Source organism: Morone saxatilis, unplaced genomic scaffold, assembly GCF_004916995.1.
Source record: "Morone saxatilis isolate NCDOM2014 unplaced genomic scaffold, NCSU_SB_2.0 Contig22, whole genome shotgun sequence".
NCBI lineage: Eukaryota > Metazoa > Chordata > Actinopteri > Moronidae > Morone > Morone saxatilis.
The window spans coordinates 25,967,113-25,978,515 of NW_023339785.1; the positions used below are offsets into that span (position 1 = coordinate 25,967,113).

General features: G+C 38.2%; 1 protein-coding gene across 1 annotated transcript in view; it reads right to left on the minus strand.

Moving 5' to 3' along the window:
- Positions 1–4,486: 4,486 nt before the first annotated feature.
- emx3 (empty spiracles homeobox 3) overlaps positions 4,487–11,403 on the minus strand; it is a 12,902-nt gene continuing 5,985 nt past the window's right edge. Inside the window, exons 2-3 of the mRNA XM_035669431.1 lie at positions 7,504–7,688; positions 4,487–4,691 (exon numbers count right to left, since the gene is read on the minus strand). Of these exons, the coding sequence (XP_035525324.1) occupies positions 4,524–4,691; positions 7,504–7,688 (353 nt within the window). The 3' untranslated portion in view covers positions 4,487–4,523. The remainder of the gene's footprint in view (positions 4,692–7,503; positions 7,689–11,403) is intronic.

Here is an 11,403-nt window from a genome sequence, read left to right on the forward strand (position 1 = left end):
GAGCCGCCGCCGCCGCCGCCGCCGAGGATCAGCTTCAACCTGCGGGGGGAATCTCCAGGTGCGGCGGTCCTCTGTGCTTCTGCTTTTATATTTCTATGAATATGTTTCTGTTCTTCCTTCAGGACAAACTGCGACTCATTACAGTGTTCTTTAAAACTCTGAGTTATATTTATTATTTAACTGCACTCTGTCTGTAGGCGGTTATTACTCATAAGAATAATAATAATAAGAATAATAATAATAATAATAATACAAACTCTGTTAGACTAAAAACGAAAAATAATACAAATCTTCCCTTTTAAACTTTAAACCACTGCATTAAATCGATGAAATGAAACTGTAATTTTTGCTCTATGAACAAAATATTCTGCCAATTCTAAAACTTTCTTTGTTTTTTTAGCTCACATCACATTCAGTGTTTCTGTTTTCTGTTCTTATAAAGTAAAATCAGTTTTAATTATACAAACACAAATTACAACATAAGACACCTGATTGTGATTTTAAGTTTAAAAAATAACATAATTGTAATATAATGTATTGTTAAATTATAAAATAAAAGAGGAAGGAACATGTGCAGAGGATCTGGTTCTGGTTCTGGTTCTTCTTCACATCAGCAGATTTAAACCAAACATTTGATTTCATTTCATTTTATTTATATTTTTTCCAAATCTGAACACAGGAAGTACAAAGCTTGTGTCCCATGTCTCCTTCCTTAAAGGAGGCGAGTTGTACAGTTAGTGCATTCGATCCTAAAACGATGAAAAAATAGATCTGACTAAGAAGAAGAAGAAGTGCTACATAAGGAGATGATGAGGTAAATCTGTCCAGGAAGCAGAAAACAAACAGATGAACGGATGCAGTGAGAGAAACAAACAAACAAACAAACAAACAAACAGTCCACACGTTATTATTATTATCATCATTATATACACATCAGATGCATAGAATACTTTTTTCAAATCCATTTTTTTACATAAATACCTACATTTTGTTTCCAAAAAGACAAAAAAAAAAACTACCAGCAGAGTGAAAACTGCTGCGGGTTCAGCTGCTCTGCCGCAGTGCCGCTGAGCAAGGCGGTGAAAAATAACCCTCATATACAGGAGCCGTTATTTCATATGGACTCAAACCAACAACGTCTTGTGTGTGTGTGTGTGTCCTCGGTGACGTGTTCCTTCATTACCACCAACACACACACTGCCCCAAATACGCACTAGAGCACCAAATGTGGATCAATCCGCCGCTGAAAATAGTCCCCGAACGAATCGGCTCCGAGCTGAGTGTCAGAGACAGGAAGTCCTGAGCGACAGACGAACACGTTAATAATGAGATTATTATTATTATTAAACTACAGTTGTTTTTCATTCGGGGCAGAAAGAAGATCTCAGGTTCCTCCAGCAGGAAGAGTTTCACTTTAAATCTATACATTTTTTAATATCATCAGTTTGTGATGTTCAACATTTACTGGTTCTTTTCCTACACTTCCCAGAATGCTTTTCAAAATCAAGCCCGAGAACACCAGTAATAAACTATTTATTCTGTGTATGACGTTAAAGTTAAATAAATATATAACGCTAACAGCCTCCACGAGATTACATATGATTGTTCTGTTAGCATATGTTTGCAATAACTCTAATTCCCATGAGGCTTTGGCAGGATGCTATCGGCTAAATGAGTTAAAACTTGTAGTGTTCAGATTTAACTGTCCAATGGACCCGTGCTAAGCCCCGCCCCTTTTCACTCTGTGCTCCAATCACAGTTCAGAACCTCGGTCATGCTATGCTGGTAACATGCTAGCACTGGCTAGCTCGGTCACTAACGGACAGTTTGTTAGTGAGCAGCTTAACAACCTGTTTAAGCTTCAACGTAACTCTAAACTTTCAGACGTCTGTTAAAGTTTAATCAATGAGCTAAATAGCAACTTTAGCTTCTGTTAAACGTACCTGTGACATCTTGTATGTGTGTGTTTACATTTACAGACTAATATCTGGATTATTAGTGTCTGATGCCATTTATATTAACTGAAATGTTGTCGTTATAAATGCTGCTGTGATCACAGGAATCAAAACCAAACTGTGTTCGATTATGTGATCATTCTCAGCGCAGAGTTAAAGCTGCATGTTTGGTGTCAACATCAAACTCAAATGTTTGTTTCTGAGTTTAAAACCTGATTTTTATGATTAATTTCACTCTGATGACTCCAGAAAGAAACTGTTTGACAGAATCTCTTCACTAAAAGTCTCAACAGTCTCGTACAAAGAGCCGTTAAAATCCCCTGAAATCTTAATGGAGTCTGGAATGTAAAGAACATGACAGCCGGATGCTTTAAGGAGAAAGTTTCTGTTTCTCTGCGTCTCTGCTGGAGGAACCTTATTTTCTTTCTTTCAGACATGTTGTTCGGTCGGGCAGATTTCCTGCGAGCCGGCCGCCGTCTGTCGCCAACAGACGCTCGCAAACCTTCAGCAGAGCAGCTTCTCGCTTTAACCGTCTCTTTTTTTCAGGACGCTGGTTTCGTTTGGCACCAAAATCCACCATCTTTAACCGTTCAGTCAACAGCTGTGACCACGTTTGGACTCCTGTTCATTAGAATTTTTTTTTTTTTCCTCTCTGAAGCGCCGAATCTCACCGTCAGTCCAACTCCGACAGGAAGTTACAGTTTCTTTAAGCTCCTCCCTCGTGGCTGATCAGAGTTTGTTTGTGTTTAAATCTCCAACAGGTCAACAGGTGAGTTTCCTGCTGTTTGCATGAGCGGCTGATGCCTTCAGGGACATCCATCAGTCCTCGGAAACGTGAGCTGTGTGTGTGTGTGTCCTGTGTTGATGAGTGTGTGTGTGTATAAATCTCTGCAGCAACGAAAGATTTAATAGAATAAACCGTCTAAATATCCAATAAAATGTTGAGTTTTGGTCTTAGAAGTTTATATTTTTAGCAACAGGAACCAATCTAAAGAAATCTGAGCCGTAAACGAAGACCAGAGGAAGATTTGTGTTTTGGCAGATTGATGCGACCACTTAAAGGAACCTGCCGAGTAATTAAAGTTCTGCCTGAACATGAAAACACCTCCACCTGACTCTGTCTGCATCACGTTACTCGTTTTAAATGAATCACGACTTTTATTTTCAATCTGAGTGAATCGTGTTGAAATCAGAGAAGACGAAATGCCGGTCTGTCGACGAGCGGCTTATTGAACGAGTTTCAACTTGAACGCACCAGCGTCACACAAAGTGCCAACATCATACTTTTATTTTGAAATTTAGGCAGAAAGGCAGCCATATTTGATTAATGAATTCGACTAAATGTACCGCGAAGAGTATCATTGGTTATAAACAAAATAAATGTAATACTGAAGCCTCTTTATGAGCGACATACACAGGTAATATATTTTATATTTCTAAATATTAATTATTAATGTGAGGTAGAAGCACTACCGCTTTCATCCACAGGGGCCGCCAGAATCAACACAAAATAAAGGTTTCTTGTTGCTGCTTTAAGTAAAACTTCTGTCACAAATTATCCACAAAGTCACAAATAATAATCTCAGAATTGAATTTCCTCTGATTTCAGTTTTTTTTTAATTTTCTCTAAAGTCTGTGGACTTAAAAATACTTAAAGTATTTTCTGTTGGTTTTGGGCCGACGGCTGCAACATTTAATGAATCTGAAGACTCTAAAACCTTTATTACGGCTCATATTTCTTTTCTTTTCACTGCATCACATCTAAAGTTGTCTCATGGTGCATTCAGTGTCTGCCTCTTGTGCACTTTTGTTTTCCTTGGGATGGTGCGTTCAGGGGATTCAGCGCTCTTCCTCCTCCACAGTTACATTTTTATCTTTTTATTTATTATTTATTATTATTTATTTACAGCAGATATTCGCTGTTTGTAATATCAAAGATTTCCTGCAACATTTTTTGTCTTTTTCCACCAAATTATCTCTGGTTCTTGAACCAGTCCTGGAACCACTGAAATCCAGGTTAACCTGCTGTTTTTTGGTTCCAGGTGAGAACCAGTTTGTTTTGGTCGAAAAGCTGCGAACGGTTCAAAACTAGAACCAGATCGAAGTCGGTTCTCTGTGGGTGACAAAGGAAGAAGACGCTGAACCTGAACTCTTTTAACTCTGAGTCTGTTAGCAACATTAGCCACGTTAGCTCATCCTGTTCACATAAGTACGGAAGCCCTGAAAGGCAAGTGAAATGTTTTTAACTTTTAACTTTTAAGTATTTGAAAATTTTACTTTTCAAGTTTTCGGTTTCAACCTCTGAATGTCCTGAAAGATGATCATGATCATTTATCTAAGTTAAACAAAAAAATTCACCCTTTTGAAGTGAGAATTATTTTTTTTTTTTTTGGAAAATCATGTTTTCCAACTTTGAAAGTCTTAAAAGATGAGTTAAACAAAATGTTGAAACTCACTGTTGACATAGAGGATCCCTGTGCACCTGAACGCACCTTTAAAGTTATTTAGACATCTGACAGTGAGACTGTGTGTGTGTGTGTGTGTGTGTGTGCGTGTGTGTGCTGCAGTCTAGTCGTCGCTGATGACGTCCACGTCCTCTCCTCCCGGCTGCTGTGTGGCAGCTCTCCAGCGGTTCACATGCTGGCTTCCCTTCCTCTTCTGCTGAGCTTCAGGAGACTCTTCCTCCAACTTCTGACGCTTGTGCTTCGTCCTGCGGTTCTGAAACCACACCTTCACCTGCGCAGACAGACAGACAGACAGACAGGTGTTAGTACAGGTTTAATACAACAGATACTGTGAGACACCTTCCTCCTCCTCCTCCTCCTCCTGCTCCTCTGCACTCTTGTTGTTTATAGGAACAATAAGAGTTTTCCCTTTAAATAATCAATCTATAATTAATAATACATCCTATAGGAGAGAGTAATTAAGTACATTTACTGAAGTACTGTACTTAATACAGTTTTTATGTGTTTATATTTTTATTTTCTGCTACTTTTCACTCATTTATCATAAAGTCAGAGTGTAAATTATTTAATAACACAAAATATAATAAATTAAAAAGTACTAAAAAGTTCATTATCTAATATTAGCAGTAAATAATTAATTTACCAGATCAATAATTATAAGTCAATTATCCATAATGAGTACTTTTACTTTTGGTACTTTAACTGTAGTTTGATGCTGATACATTTATAAGTATTTTCTATGCAGGACTTTTACTGAGGACTTCCTGTTCCACTGTAAATCCCTCTACCTCCTCTGTAACTACTTTAAATTCAAATAAAAACAAATCAGTATTAATTTGAATCTACTACAATTACTCCATCACCTTATCACCTTCCTCGTACTATCACAAGCACTATTACAGTTACTACACAAAGGGAGTAGAAACACTGATATAATAATACCGTATAATTAAAAACTGGTATAATTCGTCTACGTGTAAATGGTAATGGTAAATGGACCTGTACTATATAGCGCCTTCTAGTCTTCCGACCACTCAAAGCGCTTTTACACTACATGCCGACATTCACCCTTTCACACAACATTCACTCATGATGCAAAGTCCATCAAACAGAAACTAACTCATTCATACACATTACCACACCGATGCATCGGGAGCAATGTTGGGTGGTTTTTAGCTATCTTGCTCATATGGTAATCTTCGATTCATCGTTGCAGGAGAGCGGGGATCGAACCATACAAACTTTCCGATTAGGACACCCGCTCTGCCTCTGAGCCACAGCCGTCGTGTGGTTGCAAACACTTCATGTGTTTTCTGGATTATGAATTTAACTTTTTCATTTATAAGATACAGATAGAAGAAGATTAAACAGTTTTGATGTTTCAGTAGAGACACACAAGCAGAAAGATGTATTAAAGTACTTTTGCAAGTATTTTATACCATGTTATGATCCATGAGTGTGTATTTAAACTGATATTTAATATTATTTTACTTATTTACACCACTATTAGTACTATCAGTACTATCAGCACTATCAGTACTATCACTATCAGCACTATCAGCACTATCAGCACTATCACTATCAGTACTATCAGTCTCTACTACTGCAGTATTTCTCCTCTGACAGTAATAATGACTGTACGAGCGTCACAGTGATTTAAGATCTTCCTGCTGGTAAAACATGACTCTGACATGCGGAGCAGTTCAAACACGTCCAGCTGAGTCCCGACTGAGAGCTCGAGTTGCACAATCTGTCAGCTTGAACTGATCTTAAATCAGTCTGACAGGATCCAGATCGACTCCTCGCCGCTGCCAACGGCCCCGAGGAGACACTTTAAGATCAGACTGTGTGTGACGGACAGTTTAATCTGTGCGAGGAGGTGATTTCCTGTTGGATTCCTTCCACAAATTAAACTCAAGAGTTTGTTATTTTGTCAGAATTTAAGTGTTTTTATCTCTTCTGTCTCTGTCCGTCTCCTGTCCTCTAGTTTCTGTCCAACAGGGACAGGAAGTTCTGTTCAGGTATCTTCAGGTGTTCTTAACGGTATTTTACAGTTTCCTGATAATCAATAAAAGTATTTGATGACTCATCCTGCACTCGGGGGCGTTTACTAATGCTGTGTCCAATCAAACACTTTCTCTCTACTGTACAAAGACCTACTTTATAGCTACATTAGCGAGCTAGCATAATGCTCTGTAGCTACATAATCTACATCAATTGTTAGCTAGCTAGTCTGAAAGCTAACGTTAGCAAAATGCAACCGAACTAACGATTGATAAAAATTAGCTAACAGCTAATGTTTCCCTCCTTTAAATGCATAGAAGTTGTTAAATTAAGCCTGAAATTGAAGGAATTGATCTTCAGAGCAATGCTTTTGATCACCAGAGGAAGAGAACTACTGACAATCAACTCTCGTAAAAATCCTCATTTGCAAGTAAAAGTTCTGCATTCAAAACCTTTCTTCACTAAAACTATACAAAAAGTGCTCATTATGCAAAATGTCCTCATTCAGAGTCTTTTACACTTTACATTCATTAAGGACTTTACTTTTACTATTCAGTATTTTGAATCGTGGATGTTTTTACGAGCCGTCTGTTTTTGGATGGGAGCCGCGAGTCCTTTTACTGGATCATTATCGTCAATAAAGACGTAGTGACTTCAGACGCTGTAACGCCTGATTAATAACTGCTGATTGATGCTCGCTGTCTCTCTTCCTGTCCTCGGTTGTGAAACCGGCTCATAAATAATCGTGGATGATTCACGGCGTTTCACTGGCGTCAGGCCTCGTATCTCTGTGGCGACCTGATGACAAACACTGTCAATCACTCCTGAGAAAGCGAGGAGGGCGGGAACGCCGTGGATCTGACTAACCGTTGACTCACTACACCCCCCCCACAACCCCCAACCCAGAGTCCTCGGATCTGGATCATCATCATACAGACATTTGTTCACTCATTCATTCATTCATTCATATTCTCTGATCTTTGATACGTTTGATAAAGTCGAGGTTTGATGATGACAAAAACATTGCCCGTCTTCTTCCCATCATGCACTGCTGCCCCTCTGTTTCCCATCATGCCTACCTGCGTCTCGGTCAGACACAACCCGCTGGCCAGCTGCTTTCTCTCGGCTCCGACCACGTAGTGATTCTTCTCGAAGGCTCGCTCCAGTCGCAGCAGCTGAGACGGTGAGAACGCCGTCCGGATCCGTTTGGGTTTCCTGGAGAACGGACCGTGAAGCAGCAGGTTCTCCGGACTGCTGTCCTCCCCTGAACACAACAAACAAACAAACAAACAAACAAACAACACGATGAATAAAACCTGCAGTGAGACAGAAACACGTCTGGAACCAACTAAAGTGAAAGAAATCAGATTCGTCCTCAAACAGGCGACAGAACACAAACAGTGTTGAAAGATCTTTAGATTACAGTTTTTCTTTAGATTAGTGTGTGTGTGTTTGCTCTGGGATTCTCAGGTAAATCTGATCAAACACCAGCAGCAGATATTTGCATTCGGATCTGCAGTCAAACAGTCTGAGTCAGCATTTCATCGCCGCCACCACAGCGTGATGTCATCAAACACACTTTACACACTCGTCACAGAAACATAAACATCATTTATATTTGTATATATCATGTTATTAATGTATTAATTATACTTAGTTTTTATATCATAAACACATCTGGAATCATGTTTATTATAAAGACATAAATAATAAATACGGAGGAAATAATAATAATAACCAAAATCAAACTACTCTATATGATAATATGAATCATTTAGTGCCACAATAATAACTGCAGACAATGAAGATGAATTAAAAATGATAAATAATCAGTGTTTTATTCTGGTTTTATTAATTAACATATAATCAAACGTGTGACTGAAGGTTATCACAGCTGTAAACATTCAACTACTTTATTATAAATAATCATATCTCATAACTTTAGAGCTCCACATTCAAGTTTACGTCAAAATAAAAGAGCTTTTATTCTGAAATCTAACAGGAAATGTCTCACTTTGAGCAGTTTGATGAATTAAAACAGACTTTATTGATCCTCTCTGTTCAGGTGTTTGTTATTAGCTTGAGTATCAGATATTTATATATATATTATATTTTTCTTTTTAACTTTTTAATATAAATCACATTCGAGCTGAAAGCAACAGTCGAATCATTAAACAGATTTTTGATGATTTATTAATATTTTGAGTCACTCAAACATTTGTTGACTTCTTAAATGTTCATATTGTTGCTTTTGTTTATATAGTTTAGTATTATAAAGGAAACTCTGGACTCTGACTTATTATATTTTTTACGATGAAAATTAAATGATGATCGTTTACTTAGTAATAAAATGTATTAGAGAAATAAAACTGATAGCTGCAGTTACTGAGCTCAGTTACACAAAACACAACAAATATATAAAGTACAGTTGCTGTTTAAACGACTATGAGCTGATAAATAAAGTTATTATTAATCATAGAGTTATTATTATTATAAAGTTGTTATTATAAACTCCCTTAACGCAAAACTGACTGAACTCTCAACCACTTGAATACATTTAACTTTCCTGCTAACACACCAGAGAAAGTCTTTTTCCGTTGTGGTTCGACTAATTTTACTTAAGTGGTTGAAGAATTTGATTGTTCATCGCAGAGATTATCGCAGATTTAAACTCATTTGTTTATCGGACACGTTGGCGTGCAGTCCGTCTGATCCAAGCGAGACAATGTTGGTAAAAACGGACGTTGTGTTTGTCTTTGTGTTCGAACATCTGCCTTATTTTCTGACCGTTTATTGAAATATTTCAAAATGTATTTTACATAAAAACAAATCCATGCACGAGTCCTCTTCAACCGCCGCCGCCGACACGCCGCACGCAAAAGAGTCGGTTGCTCAGCCGCTTCGAGGCCGGCGAGGGGGACAATGATGGCGTGCAGGCAGCAGACACGTGCTCACGTCTTTTATCCGACGTTCGCGACTCAAAAGCGATTTATTCATATGCAAACCAGCAGCAGGGAGCCGTGACTGATGGGAGGTTAGCGGGCGTCTCAGAGGAGCTCGGCTTTGCAAATGTGACGGTTGATTTGTGTTGAATATCAAATAACCCGAGACGGCGCTTTAATGCAACAATGAGAGCAGCTTTACAGTGAGGTCGGAGGTCAGATTGGTTAGAGTTTGTGCAGGAACTCAAAGCGTCGAGGCAGCAAACAATGGACAAAAACTGAAAAGAACAAACTTACTAACTAATAAACTTCCGACTCTACGACTGCGGCACAATATTTGCCTTTTCAAGTTCAGACGAATCCTGTCGATGATTCTTGGAACTTCTGAAGACTGATGGAAACTCTTTTAAACTTTAACTGACACATTCAGTCTTTACACAATTATATCATGTTTATCCTTAATTAAAAACAATCAAATAAAGTTGTTACCTTCCTCCAGCTTCAACCCTCAGACGTCTCTAATTACCTTTATTTTGAAGGCTTTAACAGCAGCAGCTGACAAACTGGAAGCAGGTAATGATACCGTGCTGCAGACTAATGACAGTAAACACCCAACAACAACAACAACAACAACAACAATGGAAGCAGCTTGAAAGACTTTAAAAGGTTAAAAACCCAAAACCAGCTGCAGAGGTTCAATAAAAAACATTTTTATTGCCATTTTTTATTAAAGTTCTTGTTCAAATGATCATTTAAACTCTTGATTTCTTCCCTAAACTTCCCCTTACATCTATCAGATTATATATATATATATATATATATATCCAGGAGTTGAGGAGATTTAAACTGTTTTTAAACCAAATGTTAAAATTATTAAATATTAACATTTCATCAAATGGAAATATTTTAATCAACCTAAACACTTTTGTTCTTCTGGCCTCACTGAAGTCGTTCATTGATTCACAATCCAGATGCAGAAACCTGAACCGGATCTCTGGACTGTGATATTTTTTGTAGTTCTGAGTTGGATTATCTCAGATTTATGGAACTTGAAAACTGACAGAAGAGGTTGTGTTTGTGTTACAATATAATCTGTATGAGTGTGTAGATGGTTGTATGTGTTATTATATTTACTGCTTTATTTATTGTTTGTATGTTTATTTCACTTTGGAGTACTGAGCACTATTGTTGTTGTTATTGTTGTTATTATTACAACATCTGTAAAAATCAATAAACATATTATAATAAAAAGACGGTTAAAGAGTTTAAAGAAACAACAGAAAACATTTCATTCATTTCCGGCTTCGTTTGTTAATTAATCGAGAAACATAAAAAGGTGAAAGTCGTGCTGATGGGAGGAAAACGTTCATCCCTTCTTCATTTGGAACCAGTGACCTGGTTTCCTTTAATCAACCAGCTTTAATCCTTTAATTCATCGGATCACAGAGTTTCAGAGAGCAGATTCAGTGTTTTAAATGTTTCAGGCTGAAGACGAAAGACTAAAGAAAGAAGTGAATCCGAACTTGTTTTCAACTTCAGCAGAGACGAGAACGAGAACTACTTCCTGTCGCTGACAAACCGCTGCTGCCGACAGAAGAAGAAGAATGTAAACAGAAGCAGGTGATGAGCTACGAGAGTCAATCAGAGAGGCTGCTAACACGGCTAACACTGCTAACACGGCTAACACGGCTAACACCCCACAAACACACCAGAAACATTAAATACATCACTTCCTGTGCAACAGGAAATAAAGTGCTACAGTCTGAGAGCGAAACGAGCTTTAAAATACGTTTTAACCCTGATACTGCACAGTGCAAGAAGGAGGAAGAGGAGGAGGAAGAGGAGGAGGAAGAGGAGAAAGAGGAGGAGGGTAGTTGGGGCAGGTGGCACATCAGGCTCCCCTGGCACTGAAAACAAGTCCAGACCTGTCAGAGTGATCATGTGATCAGCTCTAACACACACACACACACTCACACACACTCTCTCACACACACACACACACACACTCTCACACACACACACACCTGTCTGTGTCTC